We start from the raw sequence: 22593 nt of genomic DNA, 5'->3' as shown, positions 1-22593 counted from the left end.
CGCTCTCGGTCTCGCTTCATGCAAGTCGGCGTTCAATCCCCGACTTTCCAAGTGGTTGGGTACCATTCCTTCCCCCTGTCCCATCCCAAATCCTCATCTTGACCCCTTCCCAGTGCTATATAGTCATAATGCCTTAGCGCTTTCTTCTGATAATTCCTTCCTTCCTAAATTAGCTAAGTCTCATGACCTAAATTAGCTGAGTCTCATGACCTAAATTAGCTAAGTCTCATGACCTAAATTAGCTGAGTCTCATGACTTTAACCTGTCCTAAAGGCACCGAACTTCATGTCAACCGCGGCCCTCATGAATTAAACACCCAATGAGCGAACCAAAGGGACAAATGAAGGATTTCCGAAGTAATACTTAAAAGTCCTTAATACGTGATAAATGAGAAAGATTATTAAATACAGTTGCTACGATTAAATGTTAAATAATATAATTTAACAATGGTTGACTACCTGTTGATGATTTCGAGGATCCAGGTCCCCCACAGCCCATCATACTATCATATCAATGAATCATACCATCATATCAATGAACATACCATCATATCAATGAAACATATCATCATATCAATGAATCATACCATCATATCAATGAACATACCATCATATCAATGAAACATATCATCATATCAATGAATCATACCATCATATCAATGAACAAATACACAATCTAGCAAGCCACGCTGTTAAGAACATAATAAACAAACCATCGTTAAACGAACGGCAGATATGTTTATCCGAATGAGTAAGGCAATTTCTTACTCAATAAAAAATAAGGAATAAGGCAATGCTATACGGTGTTGTCCCATGATCATACAGCCAGCCGAAGCACATAATGATGCCTCTGAAATTCCCGTCACACTTGGGGGGGGGGATTTCTTTTAGACAATGCCGTGTGTCCTTTGACTTATCTTTAAAGAACCGTTTCTAGACGAAGAAAACAACTTTACTAACACTGACGATAGTAGAAACACCTGATAAAATGTCACAATACAATTGTGATCATGATTATTTATTAGGCTCCCGGTATCAATCTGGGAAAGTGAACATTATATGAAAAGAAGACAGGGTCTGCATATTAGTGTTTTATTTAAAATGGATAACTAATACAAAGGTGATTGAGCTCTGGCTCTTTGGTCCCGCCTCTCAACTGTCAATCAACAGGTGTACAGATTATGGAGCCTATTGGGCTCTATCAAATCTACATTTGAAACTGTGTACGGAGTCTCCCTCCACCATATCACTGTTTAATGCATTCAATTTGTTAACTACTCTGACACTTAAAAAAATATTTATAATGTCTCTGTGGCTCATTTGGGTACTAAGTTTCCACCTGTGTCCCCTTGTTCGTGTTCCACCCCGTGCTAAAGAGTTTGTCTATGTCCATCGTGTCAATTCCCCTGAGAATTTTGTAAGTGGTTATCATGTCTCCCCTTAGTTTCCCAGGGATGTGTGGTTCAGCTCCCTTAGCGTTTCCTCGTAGCTCATACCTCTTAGTTCCGGAACTAGTCTGGTGGCATACTTCTGAATCTTCTCTAACTTTATCTTGTGTTTAATTAGGTATGTACTCAAGGCTGGAGCTGCATACTCCAGGATTGGTCTTACATAAGTGGTATACAAGGTCTTGAACGAAATTCCTTACACAAGTTTCTAAAGGCAGTTCTTACGTTGGTCAGTCTTAGCATATCCCGCTGATGATATCCCTTTGATGTGGGCCTCTGGGGACAGGTTCGGTGTGATATCAACCCCCAAATCTTTCTCTATTTGACTCTTAAAGGATATCACCTCCCAGATGGTACATTGTGCTCAGCCTTCTGCTCCTTACGCGTAATTTAATTACTTTACACTTTCCCGAGTTGAATTTTAGTAGCAATTTTCTAGACCATTCCTCTAGTTTGTCCAGGTCGTCCTGTAGTCTCTGTCTATCTTCATCTGTCTTGATTCTTCTCATAAGTTTTGCATCATCAGCAAACATTGAGAGGAATGAGTCTATACCCTCTGGAAGATCATTTACATATATTAGAAACAGGATGGGTCCAAGTACTGAGCCCTGTGGAACCCCGCTAGTGACATCTCACCACTCTGTTGTCTTCCCCTCATAGTTACTCGCTGTTTCCTGTTGTTTAGATACTCCCTTATCCATTGGAGCACCTTACCTTTTATTCCTGCCTGTTGCTCCAACTTTTGTAACAGCCTTTTGTGAGGTACCGTGTCAAAGGCTTTCTGACAGTCCAAGAAAATGCAGTCTGCCCACCCTTCTCTTTCTTGCCTAATTTGTGTTGCTTGGTCATAGAATTCTTTAAACCTGTGAGGCACGATTTACCATCTCTGAACCCATGCTGGTGGTGTGTTACAAAGCTATTTCCCTCCAGATGCTCTACGAGCCTTTTCCTCACGATCTTCTCCAGCACCTTGCATGGTATACAAGTTAGCGAAACTGGCCTGTAGTTCAATGCCTCTTGCCTGTCACCCTTTTTTTGTATACTGGGATTACATTAGCTGTCTTCCAGCTAGCTAATTCGTTCAGTTGTCCCCTAGTGTGTGTGTGTGCCCCTTGTGTTAAATAGTCTAATTTAACTACCCTATCAATTTCTTTGAGAATCTTGTATGTGGTGATCATGTTCCCCTCCAACTCTTCTGTCTAACAGGGACGTGAGGTTTAATTCCCATAGTCTATCCTCGTAGCTCATACCTCTCAGTTCAGGTACTAATCTGGTGGCAGACCTTTGAGGCTTTTCCAGTTTAGTCTGGAGAAGTGTACTCACCTAGTTGTGCTTGCAGGGGAGGGGGGGGGGGGGGGTGTGAGCCTTGGCTCTTTGGTCCCTCCTCTCAACCGTCAATATACAGGTATATAGATTCTTTATTTTCTCAAGCTCCATCATATCTACATTTGAAACTATGAGTGGAGTCAGTCTCCACCACATCACTTCCTAGTGCATTCTATTTATTACTACTCTGACACTGAAAAAGTTCTTTCTAATGTCTATGTGGCTCATTTGGCTACTCAGCTTCCACCTGTGTCCCCTTGTTAAATAATCCATCCTTGTCTACCCTCTCAATACCCCTGAGAATTTTCTATGTGGTGATCATGTCTCCAAGGGCTCTCCTGTCTTCCAGCTACGTGAGGTGGTTTCCTCAGCCTTTCCTCGTTACTCATGCCTCTTAGTTCTGGGACTAGCCTAGTGGCATACCTCTGAACTTTTACCAGCTTCGTCTTGTGCTTTACAAGATACGGGCTCCATGCTGGGGCCGCATACTCCAGGATTGGTCTTACATACGTGGTATACAAGGTTCTGAAAGATTCCTTATACAGGTTTCTGAAGGCACTTCCGATGTTAACCAGTCAGTGATAGTTTGTGTGTGTATTCACCTAGTTGTGCTTGCGGGGGTTGAGCTCTGCTCTTTCGGCCCGCCTCTCAACTGTCAATCAATCATCTGTTACTAACTAATGTTTTTTTTCACACACACACACGCAGGAAACAGCCCGTAACAGCTGTCTAACTCTCAGGTACCTATTTACTGCTAGGTAACAGAGACATCAGGGTGAATGAAACTCTGCCCATTTGTTTTTCCGGCGATGCCGGGGATCGAACCCCAATCCCTTGGTCCACGAGTCTAGGGCGCTGTACGTCCACTCAACCCCCCAACTGGTGAGTGGTGTGTGTACCTTGCGTGTATGTGTGTGTGTGTGCGTATACACACACACACGTGAGTAGGTGAGTACACAGGTTTACGACAGCACAATACATCCACGCCTCTAATCCCCTGGCTGACCGAGCCCCCTTGCGTCCATACATTCCAACCTTCCCCTTTACAAACCACTTCCCCCCCCCCACCTCCCTCCCTCCATCCCCCTGGTGAAGAAAAAAGAAAGTTCGTTATAAAGGTGACTTACCTGGTGCAGGCCCTGCAGGCGTGATTAATATAGGCCTGTGCTGGGTCTTCCTCCGCCTCGGCGGGCGGGATCACACACACCTCAAACCCATGACAAGGCATCGTCTGCGGCTATATTACTTTTGCCCGCACACACAGATGACTCCACTACTATTTAAAATATCGTATTTACTATAGCTATTAATACTGCATAGGTCTCCCTGATATTTTCATCAAAATAGGACAATTTCGAACTATATACACATAAATACGCGGCAGCGTTGGTGAATTACGTATGCGACTTTATCGACGGACTGCTAGAGACGATAACCTCAGCATATATATATAAATATATAAGTACGCAAACCGTAAAATATACACTGCAATGCCATTAACATTTACACCATCGGCCCGCCGAGGTCAAGTGATAACTTATACAGCAAACATTAAAACATTTCAAGACTGGTTGGAGATGAAGCGGACGTCGCGACCACGTGGGTGACAGTATTGGAAGTCAGGCGCGCCCCGGCCAGCGCGGGAATATATAGTGAGATACTCCCCGACGTACACACAATAACACCGTGACGTGGCTCTCTGTGATTGGTGGTCAGGCAAGGGGGAGGCGGGGCGTCAACTGGGGTAAAGCCTCTGGAGTTGACAACCAAATGGGGAGGATAGAGGAGGGGGGGGGGGGGGGGGCTGGGGCAGGGGAATGTCGCAGTGTTGTCGGTTGATTACTATCTACATCAATCGTTCCCTGCCCGGGGTCTGGGAACGAAATGACAAGAGAGACATGTAATGTCTCCCTGTTGTCATTTACATGCAGTTTTAATTGAGGTTAACAATGGACGGGTGGTGACAGAGGAATATGTGTTTGTCGTAGCACTCAATGACTTTGTTGTAGGGGAAGTACACAGGTGAGAACGTAGTTGTAGGAGAGGTACACAGGTGAGAACGTAGTTGTAGGAGAGGTACACTGGTGAGAACGTGGTTGTAAAAGGGAAGAATGAGACATAAAAGGCTGGGAACCACTGATTTATTTATCATTCACTTCATTCATATTTTTATGTTTTTTTTATAAACGTGGGAACAGGATAGGCTTATGGCTCTCCCCTCTTATAGCCCATCTTAAACCTTGCCCTATTATGGTTATCCCTAGAACACGACCTGTCAACCTGTTTACAACCAGGTGCCCAATTACTTCCTGCCTAGGGCTCGAACCCGGCCTCCATGGCTCGCTGGGCTTAGGGCGAGCGTGCTAGAACAGGGACTTAAGTAAGCATTTATCAAAATAAGGCCCCAGGAAAGGCCAGGAAACCAGAAAAAGCCAGGGAAAACATGGTGGAAGGCATGCTGGGAATCCTCACATCTTGAGGTTATCTTGAGATGATTTCGGGGCTTTAGTGTCCCCGTGGCCCGGTCCTCGACCAAGCCTCCACTCCCAGGAAGCAGTCCGTGACAGCTGACTAACACCCAGGTACCTATTTTACTGCTAGGTAACGGGCATAGGGTGAAAGAAACTCTGCCCATTGTTTCTCGCCAGCGCCTGGGATTGAACCCAGGACCACAGGATCACAAGTCCCGCGTGCTGTCCGCTCGGCCGACCGGCTCACATATACCCATCTTTAATGAACTTTGTTGTATTTTATATCCTTTAAAAGAAAGTTACAATTTAATCAACATTTGGTGTGAGTTCTTCATTCTTGTCGAGTCACTAGCGAGTACAGAGTCTTGGGCGGTGACCTTATAGCTGAAATTTTCCTGTGTTTGTTGCGTGTTGTTGCTGCGTGTTTGTTTGCGTGTGTTTGTTTGATGCATGAGCGTGACTGACCTCTTCCCCGCCACGCATGATAATCACGTGAAAGTTTTAAGTAAGTGATTCATTACACATGGGAAACTGCTTTCTTTAAAAAGTCTAGTTCCGGAACCCGTTACTTTTAATCCAATAGATTAAATAACAAAAAGGTCTTCAGTGTGATGGTCCATCAATGATGGCAAGACGCTCAGCACGTCCCTCAAGTCTCCTTAACACCGTAGCTAGTCTCATCACCTTCAACATTTACAGTTTTCCAAGTCAGTTCTTAAATTTGTCTGGGTTCTTCAAGATTATTTATGTGTACAGTCACCGAAACAGCTCCCACTGGTAAGGGTGGAGGCTGATAAATATTGAAATAATAGCGCACACGCGCGCGCGCGCACACACACACACACACACAATCTTATCCTGTACACCAGTTGATTGACAGTTGAGAGGCGGGACCAAAGAGGCAAAGCTCAACCCCCGCAAGCACAAACAGGTGAGTATAAATAGGTGAGTACACACACACATAATAATGATCTTCATAATCTAAATATCAAGACTAAACTGAAAAAGGTTCAAAGGTTTGCCACCAGACTAGTACCCGAACTGAGGGGTATGAACTACGAGGAGAGACTACGGGAATTAAACCTCACGTCACTGGGAGACAGAAGAGTTAGAGGGGGCATGATCACCACATACAAGATTCTCAGAGGAATTGATAGGGTAGATAAAGACATACTATTTAACACAAGGAGCACACGCACAAGGGGACACAGGTGGAAATTGAGTGCCCAAATGAACCATAGAGACATTAGAAAGAATTTTATTAGTGTCAGAGTAGATGCCAAATGGAATGCATTAGGAAGTGATGTGGTGGAGGCTGACTCCATACACAGTTTCAAGTGTAGATATGATAGAGCCCAATATGCTCAGGAACCTGTACACCAGTTGATTGACAGTTGAGAGGCGGGACCAAAGCGTCAGAGCTCATCCCCCACAAGTACAACTAGGTAAGTACACACACACTTTAGACATGCATCGAGATCTAGGCCTAACTACTGATCTTCCCCAGGACGCAATCCCACACCACTTGCCTAATTCCCGGCTACCTATTTACTGCCGGGTGAACAGTCGTATTAGGTGAAAGGAAATATGCACAACTATTTCTGTCCCGCCCGGGGATCGAACCCAAGAACCCCAATTGTGAGTCGAGAACTAAGCCAACTGTACCACGAGAACAAATTGTCAGAAGAAGCTGTACACCAGAAGATTGAAGGGTTAAGGGCTGAACCGTTGCAAGCACACTTGGGTAAGTGCTACTAGATTGGTACACACATCTAAATCTCCACAGTTGAGCAACAGGGACGTTAGAAAGAACTTTTCAGTGTCAGAGTAGTTAACAGGTGGAATGCATTAGGCAGTGATGTGGTGGAGGCTGACTCCATACACAGTTTCAAATGTAGATATGATAGAGCCCAGTAGGCTCAGGAATCTGTACACCAGTTGATTGACAGTTGAGAGGCGGGACCAAACAGCCAGAGCTCAACCTCCGCAAGCACAAATAGGTCAGTACACACACACACCACCTGAGTGATCACTTGGTCCTACTTTAACCTTTACAAGATATTAGGAACGTTGGTCTTGGTGGGCGGGTCGCACATGGCTGGTGGGGGTGACCTTTGTGCCACGGCGCTTACTGGTCAGTGTCTGCGTCTCTCCGGGAGCCAGACCTGCCTCCCGAGCCCAAGCTCCCTATTGGCGGTTACTGGCGCTATAATCTCTCTTAAGCGATCTATTTCTGCATCGTTCCTGCTATTGAAGCTGTGAATGGAGGTGGCAATCTTATCCCACAGTACATTCCACTTGCTTGCTACCAGCATGGTATTTGCCAGAAACGCAGTGCGTAGTAGTGGCTTTAGGTACTGTATGTACTAGCCTCTATCTATAAATCCAACATTATGTTTGTAACTCATCTTCTATGTATGTACTTTTACCTGAATAAATATTTTGATTTTGATTTTAAGTATTGGCCGACATTTGCGAATAGATTGTGTTTCTCACCAGAATGAATATAGGAATATAGATTCTTCGATTTATTAAGAGTATATCTATCTAAGAGGAAGTCGTGTGTGCCCTGTCAGAGGCACGCCGGTGTCACTGAACACTATGAACTACGCACCCACACAAGGGAGTCTTTTGCTCTACCTTTTGATAGTAAACTATCGAAGAATTCCAATGGTTATAATATTATTTTAACTGGTGGCATAATGATGCATGCCACTTGTATGCCAACTTTTAGACTGTCGACAACGATGTGTTAGGAACAGTGAGTAAACTGAAATACTTGGGAGAAATGGCGGCTAATTCCACCTACGGTTTTAAAAACAAATATGGAAAGTAACGAAAGGAACGAGAATCATTGCACTAGACCCTCATCCGTTTGTGTGCATTTTACCTCAATAAACTTATTTCAATTTTCAATTTCAGTCAACAGTTGGAAAGACGGAGCCCAGGAGATGAAGCTCGGGTTTGCAAACCGTTAGGTAAAAAAAGTTTAAAAGGACTTCCTATTCCTACAGAGTGCGCTAATGGACTTAACCTTCATAGCCTCGTATTATGCAGGCAGGTGTCAATATAGTCACTTTTTTCAGGAAAATTCCTGCGCGGGCCCCAAGCCCCTGGCTGGCCCACTAAGTGTTGCTAGTTTCTGTTTTACTTAAGCGGAGTATGAGTATTTATGACTCGTATGGTCGCTTCAGGAAGATTTTGTTCCGTGTGTTTAACAACTTCTGCTCTGTTGAATCTAAGTTGAAATCTTAATGGATTTGTAACTGTTCACTGTGTTAGATAATAATATAGTCACTGATGACATTCTCATATCTAATTGGCCTTTGTAAATTTACCGGAACAAAATAATATATATATTGCCCTTAGAGGAAAAAAAATCAAACTAAAACTATGTGGCTTTCAATGTATGCATTATATCAGTATATTTACTTTTTTTTACACCAGTATTTACCTACATTTATTCTGAAAGATTACTACATACGTTTCAAACAAATAACTGAGTTATAGAAATTAGTATAGCTAAATATTCCTTAAAGTCGATGTCGGAATCCTGCAATCCCATTCGGACAATTGTTTACATTTACTGATCCACGAACACCTACACACTTCCTGGCCAGTATCTGAGCATTTCCTGTCCGGCCAACGTCAATAAACAAACCTTACCGTGTGAATGAGTTTAATCGAGTTACTTTATTTGATTTTAATTCATTTATTAAACAAATACTTTTATGTTCAGGATAAATTTAACTTTGCAGCAGCGCTACGGTATAATATTTTGAAGTTCTTGGTATTACAGTATCGCACTTAGGCTACAGCCAGGCACTCCAAGATTATCGTCAACTTCCTTAAAAACATGTTTTGGTAAACTCCAACCACTTAGGCTGGATGGTAGAGCGACGGTCTCGCTTCATGCAGGTCGGTGTTCAATCCCCGACCGTCCAAAGGGTTGGGCACCATTCCTTCCTCCCCGTCTCATTCCAAATCCTTAACTGACCCCTTCCCAGTGCTATATAGTCGTAATGGCTTGGTGCTTCTCCTGACAGTTCCCTTCCCTTCATCAGTTCTATCGTGCATTCAGAGGACAACACGAGATTAAATCTACATGAAATAAACTCTAATGAAATAATTAATAATTGCTTTGTAGCCTATTTGTGCCTTCCTTCGGGCACAAACATTTGATAATTATGTTTTAGGGAGTCCTAGTGCAATTATTGATAAGGAATTACCTACAAATAATGTGACAATTTGTTTTAACTGTGTACTCACTTGAGCATAGGAAGGTCCACTCGAGTACAAGATGAGTGACGCTGCCAAATTAACTCGCCCATCGGTTCAAAATTGATAATTTTGTTTTGCAAATAGTTCAGTGTAAAGAGTCAAATGTTTATACGACTACCATTCTAACTACAAGTCATTACTCGTTGTGTGGACAACTGACCGTGCAGCAGCAGCAGCAGCTGTGGGGTGGTGTAGGGAATCAAGTTCTCGCGGCTCTATTTTCTAATTCTCAAAAGATCTCCCACCCCCTGCCACACTTTCACAATTGAAAAACAAAAATTGACTAATCAGGATACAGCGATGTGCAGCACTTGCTATGTGAGTATTGAGTCTAGTTTAAGGGAGTTGTACTTTGCCTCAAACGAAGCTTGGGTTGATCACTAAATTGCTTCGTGACTGCAAAGGGAAGGAAAATAATGTTGAAATTGATAATCTCCCATGGTGCAGAGAATATGAAATTCTATAAAAGTTTGGAAAGCTTTTATGGGAAGGTTGTGGGTGAGTTTGCCTATCTTAGTTTTCAAGCAAGTTATAATTCCGCCAACAGATTTTTGTTGTAGAACCCAAGGAAAAATCTGAGTTAACCCAATCTACCGTAACCTAGCAAGGAAAGAAGGATACAAGAACAATTCAGTGAATGTGTACACTGGAATAATGTAGCTGCATCTGGCAGCCCCCAATCATTATGGAAGAAAGAGATGGCAGAGAGAATCTGTAATAGCAAAAATTCGTCTTCGATACAAATACCCATGGAGATTCAGGAGGGAAACAACAGCTGAGCAGCGGAGATGCAGTACGAGTGAGGGACATCGCCTCGACCATTACCTGAGAGACTGTGCCTACCTAAGAGACATTATAAATGAGTAGAATAATAAATCCTACAGGTGTTTGAATTAGGAACACATTATTTTACAAATATGGATACTGTTCTTGAAAGATTTCCACGCTTTGCACCCACAAGATAACGAAAGTTTAGGGTTGATAAATATTAATCATCTTGTTTGATAAACTGCTCATTTGAGACACTTTTAGTCCCAGCTGCAACTGGGTACAAGAGACAGGATGAGCAACCCAGCGGGTTTTCTTCCTATTTTTTCCCTCAGGCAGAAACTGCTTCAAGAACATGATTAATGAATCTCGTAGCAGTCGGCATTTCCTCTCTTATATATGTAGAGGTTAAAGTGCCATCACCAGCATAAGAGAGACTCGCTGCCGGCGCCATAGCTAGCTGGCCGCACACGGATTTGTTCCCGGAAAAACTCACGATTCTGAGCATTCATCAGTTCAATTCATTGCGGTTTTGTGAGGAAGAATACATCAGTACTACAAGACCCAGACAATATCTTGTTTTGAAGGAAACAATTCTGATTTTGTCTACAATTGACGGAGTAGCAACGTTGTTGATTACCTGCTGTCCAGCTGAGTAGTATTCTGCGCAACCCAGTACGCAGGCGACCCAAACTCTCGTACCGCACTTTTTTTTTTTTTGAGGACCATATCACTGACCAGGTCACTTAGAGTCCTACCCTGAAGGGTGAGGCGATATCCCGCGGGCATTGCCACAAGGGAGCACCTTAGAAGGTGTACTGAGCCTGACAGGGAAAGGTAGACCAAACAGCTCATTTAGGTGTTAGGTATCCCTGATTCCACCTGGGGAATCATTCTACGACCTCCGTTGGAGGAGAATGAATTTCTCCAGGCCTAAGGGTGTCTCAGGAAGTAGGTAGGGCAGTGATTCTGTCCTCACTACATGGAGAGAGTCATGGGAAGGCTAAGAGTAAGAGGAAATGGAGGTAGCTTTCAGACGAGGAGGGACGGTGGGCCGAAGTGCAGCAGGCACCGAAGAAAACTGCTATCGAGGCTTCACCACTTGCTTCTACCAGCAAGACAGCAGACGTAATGGACCTAGAGAGGATAGCATCAGTCTCACACCAGCCAGTGTCAGACAATGCTTCTCTGTCCACAACACAGCCACAGGACAACAGTATGAGAGAGGAGAGGACACCACCAGCCTCACACCAGACATCGCCAGACTCTGCACATCTCCCAAAATTCAAGATAATGCAGACAGACCACTTTCCTACAGCATATGGAGTAGTAACGGGAATGGAAAAAGAACAACCAGAGCTCAAACTTTCCATCACAGTCAACCTGAAAGGAGAAATAATAATGATACCACACGACCAACAGACTGCATATTACTTAGAAAAAGTAAGAGTCCTGCAAGGGAAACCTGTATGCTTGGAAAAGCTGGACCCTTCAGAAAGACGCACACGAGTCGTCTTTTGGGATACCCAATCGACTTTCCTCTGGATCCAGTACTAGAACACAAGCAAATCCTGAATGCGGAACGATGCCGCACAAAGTAGACAAGGCAGCGACACGTCAGGTTCTGGTGACCGTCATGGGACATGTGCCAGAATCATTCAGTCTTGGAAATTGGGGGACATACCGACAGAGACGATACGTCCCGGAACCCCTGCGCTGTTTCAGGTGTCAGAAATACGGCCACCATCAATCACGCTTCACCGGACAGGAGAGATGCGGAGTGTGCAGTCTGAGACATCCAACCAAAGACTGTATAGCCAAGCACAAGGCAAACCAGACTACAGCAGCCAAATGTCCAAATTGTGGAGGCAAACATCATGCCTGGCGCACAACCTGCTCTTCACGGAAAGAAAAAGTGCAGACAGCTCAGGGCAGGATAAACACACAGACCAGCACCACATACACCAACACCAACGTCTGGAACACTCGTGCACAGCCACAACAGACACACACTCTCACACAGAAAAATTTCACGAATCTATTAATTCCAAATCAGAAAATACACAAAAGTGCTGCAGAAATACAGCAAATGCAAAAGAGCAAAAAACTTTCGGAATCAACACAACAGATATACAGTTTTACCACCGAGGTCCAGCTGAAAAACATCGTGAAGATCATGGCAGAGACCATTATCAATTGCCTACAGATGACGCAGAACGCCTCACAACAACAGACTCAAGACATCATTTGTGTGATAATGGACAAGATCGTGCAGCAGACATAACAATATACATTCGATATAACAAACACAATCACTGAGAAGGGTGTCGACGAAATACATGCAGACTTTATTATACAAGCCCCTTGGGAATCTCCGCCAGCAGACTTTAAGATTATGGTTATTGAAGGAAAAAAGAACCAGACAAATCCTCATCTGCTACGTAACATTGCAAATGGGTGTTCGACTTTACAAACAGAGATGCTAGCCATTCAAAAGGCTTTGGAACATGCTCTTGCTGAACACCGACAACATGTTATCATACATACAGATTTAGCCACGAACATTATCTAACACAGTGCACAGTTACAAACCCATTAAGATTTCAACTTAGATTCAACAGAGCAGAAGAAGTTGTTAAACACATATGGCAAAATCTTACTGAAGCGACCATACGAGTCATAAATACTCATACTCCGCCCAAGTAAAACAGCAACAAGCAACACTTAGTGGGCCAGCCAGAGGCTTAGGGCCCGCGCAGGAATATCCCTGAAAAACAAAACAAAAACAGCATAAGCTTGAGCTTGAGGGATGAGGAGTATTACTGAAGTAGACAAGCCACAACAAGGGACAAAGAACACTACCCTGTGATAGAACAATTCTAACACATCAACACTCTGCCTTTCAAAATCTGCTCCCATAAAACTAGCCCGACCGTTCTCGAGTGTAATCTCTTATTAACTGTAGAATAGGACCTGAGATACAAGGGTGAGAAGCTTTGTCAGTTGTCCATTTTGTCATATTCATTCTTACATTTGTTTCTTTCTCTCTCCACTCCATTAAGTTTGCATATCTTCCTACTTTCCTCTGCCTATCTTATCTTGAGATGATTTCGGGGCTTAGTGTCCCCGCGGCCCGGTCTATCTTTGTCTATCTTCCTGCATGTTTGCAAACATATAAAGAATATGAATTCCAAAGCACATCTCCTTCCCCCTCCTCCCCCCCCCCGATGCCTACGCCACTCGCACTGACAAATCAAATTCTCTTGGAATTTCCTGGTGAACGTTCACCAACTAGTCAAGTCACACACAATGTTTTCATTGTGTGAGTGTGTTGGGTAGATGGGTAGTGATGGTGTGGCTATGTAGCACTAATGGGGAGAAAAAGTTTAAGTTTGATTAGGACTGATGTACACCAGCTGTTTAGTCCAGTCATTGTTGAAACCATGTTAAAAGTTTTCACTTTTAAACCGTCGTCAGGTCACGAGGCTCCGACACGCTACGCCTCATTAGCCATGTTAGCACGACCATGATATAATGCTGTACCATGTATGTGTACAATGTAATATAATCTATGTATAGTTTGTATAAACAATAGTATTAATTTGAACAAATCCACAAGGGCCGTGACGAGGATTCGAACCTGCGTCCGGGAGCATCCCAGACACTGCCTTAATCGACTGAGCTACGACAGGGTATTAGAGTTGAAACTGAAGTTCTACTGAACTTACTGGATCCCGTAGCCTCTCCGAGGCACAAACCAGAATTGTCTGGGATGCTCCCGGACGCAGGTTCGAATCCTCGTCACGGCCCTTGTGGATTTGTTCATTTGATGCATCACGTTAGTGTGATCTCTGTGTGTAATAGTATTATTTATCATTAACTCCACTCAGTCACATGACAATTACTTCTACTCCATTTTGCGCTGCTTCTATTGATCGAATATAATCCCTGTTGTGGAGAGCACATCTGCTGCATTTGTACACATTGTCACCCCCCCGACCCCACCCCACGAGCCTCCTACCCTCCCCCTCCCCCAGTGTTTTAACGAATACAATACAATACAATACAATTTTATTTAGGTAAGGTACATACATACAATAAATATTTACAAGGATTGTTAACTTATAGGTATAGCTAGTACATACAATGCCTAAAGCCACTATTACGCAAAGCGTTTCGGGCATAATACATCATTGTCAAAGCAGAAAATGTATCCGCATGAGACAATTGAAGACAAGCGACAACATCGTGATAAGAATATACCTTGCTGGTTTTGTTTCTCATCCACGTTCGGAGTACATGTGTTAGGATTCGACTTAGGAACACCGAGTTAGTCTTCCTAGGTAACGAACACAGGAAGACATAGCCAGCGCCATGCGCGGTGGGACACACTGTTGATATCTTTTCCAATGTACACTAACCTCTATATTCACTTGATATTTTGGTACGTATTCAATTTCCAGCCAACGCGGTAAAAACTGGTGTTGAGGATGGGGGGGGGGGGGGGTTGTCTGTACCGTTTAGTGACCTTGCTAGCGGCGGGTGGCACAGGGTGTGGTTGATGGGGCATGCATAGGTATTTATCCTACACAAGAATGCCTGTCAATGCTTACGTCTCAGTCGTGTGAGCGAAACGTAAGCATTGATAGGCATTTTCGTATAGGATAAATACCTACTCAATACGGACGTCTCCCTTCCTCCACACACACCTCTACTAAGACTGGAGGGCCCGTTGCAGACTAATGAGGCCCGTTGCAGACCAGAGGGGCCCGTTGCAGACCAGAGGGGCCCGTTGCAGACTAATGGTGCACGTTGCAGACTAATGGTGCACGTTGCAGACTAATGGTGCACGTTGCAGACTAATGGTGCACGTTGCAGACTAATGGTGCACGTTGCAGACTAATGGTGCACGTTGCAGACTAATGGTGCACGTTGCAGACTAATGGTGCACGTTGCAGACTAATGGTGCACGCTGCAGACTAATGGTGCACGTTGCAGACTAATGGTGCACGTTGCAGACTAATGGTGCACGTTGCAGACTAATGGTGCACGCTGCAGACTAATGGTGCACGTTGCATACTAATGGTGCACGTTGCAGACTAATGGTGCACGTTGCAGACTAATGGTGCACGTTGCAGACTAATGGTGCACGTTGCAGACTAATGGTGCACGTTGCAGACTAATGGTGCACGTTGCAGACTAATGGTGCACGTTGCAGACTAATGGTGCACGTTGCAGACTAATGGTGCACGTTGCAGACTAATGGTGCACGTTGCAGACTAATGGTGCACGTTGCAGACTAGAGGGGCCCGCTACAAACTGCAAAGCCCGCTGCAGAGACACAATGATTTGTGTCTTTAGTTTCTATATCGCTTAGAGACCAATGACTCAACCAGTGAATTGTCATGATGATATCATGATTGTCTGAGCAATGCTTGTCCCCTTAACTGCCCGTCTCCAGTTTCTTCCCAAAGCCCTCTCTCCCCCCCCACCACCTCCCCCCAACCGTGGGATCCGTCTCCCCCCCCCCACTCCTACCCCACCGTGTGATACAGCCCTCTCCCTCCCTCCCTCACCGTGTGACCAAGCAGGTGCAGTTTCTAAAATTAGGGAACAAGTTTTTAGAAGCAGACGTTGTGTGAGCTGGTACGGCCCGCTCACAGTGCTGAAACACCTGTCTGACAATATATCTGTCACCGTGTCTATCTGGCAATCTGTCACCCTGCTGTTCTCATGTCCCTGGACAAGCCCAAGAGGTTGGACAACCTCTGGAAATTGATGAAATGCAAGAGTTTCCTCTAGCATTTGATGGCGTTCTGACATTATCAATCATTTGTGTCTCTAGCTTGCTTTCAATTTTGTCCCGGAAGGAGAGTTTATTGGGGAGCGTCACTCATCCTATGAGTGAACATAACACCATAGTAACATGTACACCCCCCCCCTCACCCCCCTAATATGAAGAAAACCGGCTGGGTTGTTGATCCTGTCATTTTTACCCAGACGCCGTCCGGCCTTAACTGTCTCAAGTGAACACATCTTCAAAGATATAAACATTCATTAACCCTTAAACAGTATCTGTTTCCCACTGTGAACATTGCTTTTTTGTCTTTGTGAATTATCCTCCGAATGTTTATGTCGTTATCATGTCTCCCCTGTCCTTTGTTCCGATGTAGTGAGGTCTGGTTCCTTCAGTCTTTCCTCAGAACTCGGAAACGTGCTTCACAATGATTATGTACAACATTATGTACAATTCCAGAAGGTCATGTGGTTCTTGGGACAGTCTGGCATACGTTACACACATTATCCCGCCGAGGTCTGACAGTTGAGAGGCGGGACCAAAGAGCCGAAGTTCAACCCCCGCAAGCACAACTAGGTGAGTACGCGTTATCCCGCCGAGGCGCGCCTCTGCTTGATTGACTTAATGCAGTGTGCCTCTGCATTAAGCCAGCCAAGAGGTGGCACGGGCATGAATAGCCCGTAATGCCTCTGCTGTTACAGCTTGGGTTATATACGCACTCCCACGTCTTTTTCCTTTACGGGCTCACCATAGCCCGTGCTAAATGACACGTCGTTCTGAGTAGCTAAATCTGAAAAAACAACAACAACAAGTCTTTTTCCCTTAATGAAGCCTGGGGACTACCTTCCATTATGGGGTCTTGTTTTTTCCATGTTCCTATGTTCATAGCTTTGCATTTGCTTGGATTGAAGTTCAATAGCCATTTCTGAGCCCATTTCTGGAGTGTGTAGCTAACTTTGAAATGTAACAGTGCTCCTCTGTTCTGACTCTTCTCGTTCGTTTAGCATCACCAGTAAACTTTGGTATAAAGGAACCAGTTTCATCTATAAGCCATTGGTGTCTTAGTAGCACAGTGGTCTACGTCATCGGCTCACAACTGCGGGACCCGGGTTCACTCCCCAGGCAGGACTGAAAAGGCTGGGCACGTTTCGTTTCATCTGATGCCTCTGTTCGCCTAGCAGTGACATAGGTACGTAGGAGTTAGACAACTGAGGAAGGCTCAGGAGTTGATCTAGGGGGGGGGGGGCAAAGACCAAGTACAGCTGCCTGCAGAAGTTGTGGTAGTTACGTGCCTCATACGTCACGTGCGGCGTACACGTCACGGACGACGTCGTATACAATAAGGGCGTCTAATACGTCACGTGTGTGTGCGTCAATACAGCGACGCGCGGAAACCCAGCGCGGAAACCCTGTCTTACCGCACAACAGGAAACTCGAGAATAAACCCACTTACTTCCTCAACCTCCAGAAAAAAAGCTGACGAAGGCCGCAGGTCGTCCTGTACCCTCATATCCGTCTCCTTATCTTCCCTCCCATTCCTTCTGGTTTACTTTCTTCGCTTTTCTACACTGCCCATTTGTCACGGTGCCTATTCTCCCTCCTCTCCCCCCCTTTCTTGCCTCCGTCTTCCCGACCTACCATACGTCAGAGAGCGACGTCTCAGAGCCTACTTCAAGTAGGTTGTTGTTTTTGTGCTTGGGGCTCCAGACAAAACAACCCACGCGATAAAACACGACCAATTGACCCGCGTGACAACACCGCCAACACACGCAGGCAGCCACAGTGACGGCATGCACCATCACCTACTTGTCCTCCCCGTACACAACAACCCAGGGTTCGAGCCCTACCCCAGGCAGCTCGGAAAATAATCATAACCTCTGCACCTTTTGGAGGACTTGAGAGGCCAAGGGACGACTCCATTCAGTAGTCTCCACCATCACCGGGAGCCGGTCGGCCGAGCGGACAGCACGCGGGACTTGTGATCCTGTGGTCCTGGGTTCGATCCCAGGCGCCGGCGAGAAACAATGGGCAGAGTTTCTTTCACCCTATGCCCCTGTTACCTAGCAGTAAAATAGGTACCTGGGTGTTAGTCAGCTGTCACGGGCTGCTTCCTGGGGGTGGAGGCCTGGTCGAGGACCGGGCCGCGGGGACACTAAAAGCCCCGAAAGCATCTCAAGATAACCTCAAGATAACCACCACCAGCTGCAGTGCTGACGCGGACCACAACACCCACCGCAGTACTTATTTTTGGGGGAAGTAAAGAGGAAGGAGAGGCATAGGTGAAGGGAAGTATAGAAGTGGGAAATACAGTGAGAGGTATGAAAGCAGGCGGACTGTCCGCCTTGCTGACACGATGTGTGGGTGTTGGCAGCTAAGCTAAGCTGGCTCCCTCTTGTCAGGGAGCTGTGAGTGTGTGAGAGGTTCTTCACATGTGTTTCACCATATATGGATGTCCATAGATGAATACTGTGTAGCATTCATATATACACACTCCGATGCTTCCACACATGTTGTTTTGTTCAAGGCTATTTTTTTTATTATTATTATTATATATTGATTTATTCGTAGATACACATACATATATGTATTTATATATACATATGCATATACACATTTATACACATACATACACTTAGCGTTAGTTCCTCCCTCCCTCCTCCCATACACTTTGTCTTAGTTCCTCCCTAGAACTAAGAGGCATGAGTTACGAGGAAAGGCTGCGGGAAATGCACCTTACGACACTGGAAGACAGAAGAGTAAGGGGAGACATGATCACTACCTACAAAATCCTCAGGGGAATCGACCGGGTAGACAAGGAAAAACTATTCAACACTAGTGGTACGCGAACAAGGGGACACAGGTGGAAACTGAGTACCCACATGAGCCACAGGGACGTTAGAAAGAACTTTTTCAGTGTCAGAGTAGTTAACGGGTGGAATGCATTAGGCAGTGATGTGGTGGAAGCTGACTCCATACTCAGTTTCAAATGTAGATATGATAGAGCCCAATAGGCTCAGGAATCTATACACCAGTTGATTGACAGTTGAAAGGCGGGAGCAAAGAGCCAAAGCTCAACCTCCGCAAGCACAAGTAGGTGATTACAAATAGGTGAGTACACACATACTCAATTTTTCCAGTTATTGGGGGAAGGATTTCTGGTCAGTATTTCATCTGGGAATTATATACTGTGGGGCGGGGTTTTCATCCAGTAAATCAAGGCTCTTGGGCCACCAGCTGTGGGAGCGAGGCGTCTCATCTTGGAGAAATCTTTCTAACATTGGGTCCTCTAACATTTCGATGGTGTTCCACACCCTGATGGCTTGGTGCTGTAGTCTGATGTTTAGTGGCTGTATGTTCAGGAGCTCATGGAGCTCCTGGATTGTCTGACCATGTGGTGGACGGTATTTTGCTGCTCTCCTTAGCGCCTTATTTTGCACTGCTTGCAGTTTCTGCATGCTAGTTTCTTTTATGGTGTGTAGTGGTACTGGGGGATACTCGAGATGCGGCCGAACTAGAGCCTTATATAGGTGGCTCTGAATGTTTGTACTGAGGCTTCGGAATCTCCTCAGTTTTCCTAAGGCTGCTTTGGCTTTGTTCAGTCGGTCCCTTACATGAAATTGTATCCTTGTTCTATTTATCATGAGTCCCAGTATTCTGCCTACCTCCGCATATTGGATTGGACGGTTGTCAAGGATGATGGGGTCTGGATTTCCTTTCGCAATGTGTATTATCTGGAACTTTTGTTTGGTTGTTAGTGCTAATTTTCCACCGCCACCGCAGTACCAATAACAATAACAAAGCCAGAAATAGCAGTACAGGGGGAGTGTTGGGGGGGGGTTGTTACGGGGAGGTGGAGGGGGGGGGGGGAGCAGCTGTCACCACACCCTGGGTTATACACAACTGTGTGTTGTGGAGGGAGGAGGGGGGGTTAGGTATTGAGGGTTCGCGGTACATGGGGGGTTGGGGTGGAGGGGGTGGGAAAGGGGGGTATTATTGGGGGGGTTATCACCACTCCGTATCTGTAGCACCTGGGAGTATTATGCAGTCATCTCGGGCGACCAGGTGACCTCTACACCACCTCTACACAGGTACTGCTCCTGCCAACCACTCGCTTAATCAACGAAAAAGAAAGGAAAACATAGTCCAGCTGAAAGCTAATTGATGAATATCAGAAATCAGTTGGAAGCTCAGGCAATACACTTGAGCGCCCGATGTCCCTCTACACAGTCTCCGAGGGTGTTGCGGGACACCTGTGTAGAGTACACTCACACAGGTGTACTCTACTCATTCTTTTATTTATATATTTGTATACAAGAGTTCTTACATTCTTGTACAGTCACCAGCACCCATAGCGTCTCGGGCAGGTCCTTAATCCTAATTTTCTCCGGAAAACGACCCGCCAAATCGTTTAACAACCAGGTAACCCATTCACTGCTAGGCGAACAGAAGCGTACAGTTAAGGATTGGCGCCCGGTCAATCCTCCCCGGGGCAAATCGCTCGCGAAACGCGGGGTTGGGGGGGGGTGTTTTATCACTGCGCCACGGGGGACGGCTACACTCCTCTATATACACAACCACAAGTTCCAATCATGGACCGTGTTCAGGAGTATTGTATATTTGGAGATTATTTGCAAGTCTATGGCACTCTGTGACTCTTTTGATTCCCGCCTCCTCCATTCAGTCTTTGCGGCCTCCTCTCCAGTCTTTCCAGCCTCCTCCATCCAGTCTTTCCAGCCTCCTCCATCCAGCCTTCCAGCCGCCACCATCCAGCCTTCCAGCCGCCACCATCCAGCCTTCCAGCCGCCACCATCCAGCCTTCCAGCCGCCACCATCCAGCCTTCCAGCCGCCACCATCCAGCCTTCCAGCCGCCACCATCCAGCCTTCCAGCCGCCACCATCCAGCCTTCCAGCTGCCACCATCCAGTCTTCTAGCCGCCTCCATGCAGTCTTCCAGCCGCCACCATCCAGTCATGGAACCATGAGCCAAGCCCCACCCAAGGTCAGCTGGGCCGTTAAGACAAAGAGAGCAGCTGTGTAAACACTAACAGAGCCTGGACACGTGGGCCTCACCACAGTGGGTTTTTGTAGGGAATCTGACCTGTCCTAGTGAGGTGGTGAGCCTCATTCTTGCTCTTGTCTGGCGAGGCTGCGCTATGTTTAACACACACACACACACACACACACACACACACACACACACACACACACACACACACACACACACACACACACACACACACACACACACACACACACACACAGTACAGAGGTGGTCACTAGAGCAAGGTGAGGGACTTGCTGCGTCACGTCCAAAGGGGGAAAGACCGTGGAAGGGAAGACAGCCAACGCGATGATGGTGTTCATCGTGCAGAAACAGCGGTACTGGTCATCCCGCTCAAGAAAGAGGTGGACGACAAAAATAGATAAGTATTCCCTGGTTCAATAGGCAATGCCCGGACACAAAGGAGATGACGAGAAAAGAATGGAAAAAGGTAGAGAGCCTTGGATACGGACGACAATAGAGCTGGACGACATAGAGCCAGATATGAACACACCAGAGTCAAGAGCGAAGACAGAGAGACAGCTTGAAAACGACATAGCGGAAAAAAGCTAAGTGTTCCGAAGCTGTTCTATAGCTATATATGGAGAAAACCACAGTAACGGACCACGTGATCAGGTTCAAGGTAAGGGAATCTATCAGGGGGAAAGCGCCAAGCCATTACGACTATATAGCACTGGGAAGGGGTCAGGATAAGGATTTTGGGCTGGGACGGGGGTAAGGAATGGTGCCCAACCACTTGTAGACGGTCGGGGGATTGAACGCCGACCTGCATGAAGCGAGACCGTCGCTCTACCGTCCACCCCAAGTGGTTGGACGGTAGCACACATACCGTCCATTTGTACCTGTATTTACTATTTGTGAACACTTCCACGAAGGAAGTGTTCACAGAGGGACCGAAGGAGCAACACGGGGAGCAGCGTGGGAGATGATACGCCATACTCAACACTAGGTGCCATAGCAGTAGCTGGTGGAGTGGTTAGAAAACACCCGGAGGAACCAGGTGCACCACAATAGAACCCCTTAGTTGATTGACAGTACAGAGGCGGGACCAAAGAGCCGAAGCTCAAGGTTGTTTAAAGTTGCAGGACTCGGAACTAATATGAAAGTTTGGTCTTATTGAACGAGAAGTTAATTTGAGTTTCATTGAAATTTCTAAGTTTCGATGGAGCGACGGTCTCGCTTCATGCAGGTCGGTGTTCAATCCCGGACGTTCCAAGTGGTTGGGCACCATTCTTTTCCTTTCGTTCTATCCTGAATCCTTATCCTCACATCCCTTCCAAGGGTTATATAGTCGTAATGATAAATACCTTATCTTAATTATCTAATTTCTAAATATTTCGTAATAAGAAATTTATCGTTTATGTAACGGAGTCAGTCCCTCGTTATCAGGTAAATGTAGCTGGGCTTTGGAGGTAAATGTTGCATAGTGTGTGAGTGAGTG

General features: G+C 45.7%; 1 protein-coding gene across 6 annotated transcripts in view; it reads right to left on the bottom strand.

Annotated features, from left to right (window-relative positions):
- Window positions 1-22593, bottom strand: part of LOC123762660 (uridine phosphorylase 1) — an 80957-nt gene that overhangs the window by 22820 nt on the left and 35544 nt on the right. Inside the window, exon 1 of one of the 6 annotated variants that reach the window (XM_045749307.2) lies at window positions 3901-4390. The exons of 4 other annotated variants lie outside the window; for them this stretch is intronic. In XM_045749307.2, coding sequence (XP_045605263.1) covers window positions 3901-4001 — 101 coding nt within the window. In that variant the 5' untranslated portion in view covers window positions 4002-4390. Of the gene's footprint in view, window positions 1-3900; window positions 4391-22593 lie in introns of those variants that run through there. One more of the 6 variants, XM_045749308.2, reaches the window with a different exon arrangement.

This window comes from Procambarus clarkii, chromosome 27, assembly GCF_040958095.1.
Source record: "Procambarus clarkii isolate CNS0578487 chromosome 27, FALCON_Pclarkii_2.0, whole genome shotgun sequence".
Lineage (NCBI taxonomy): Eukaryota > Metazoa > Arthropoda > Malacostraca > Decapoda > Cambaridae > Procambarus > Procambarus clarkii.
Note: the sequence above shows the minus strand (reverse complement) of the source record. Positions and strands in the feature narration are given on the sequence as shown.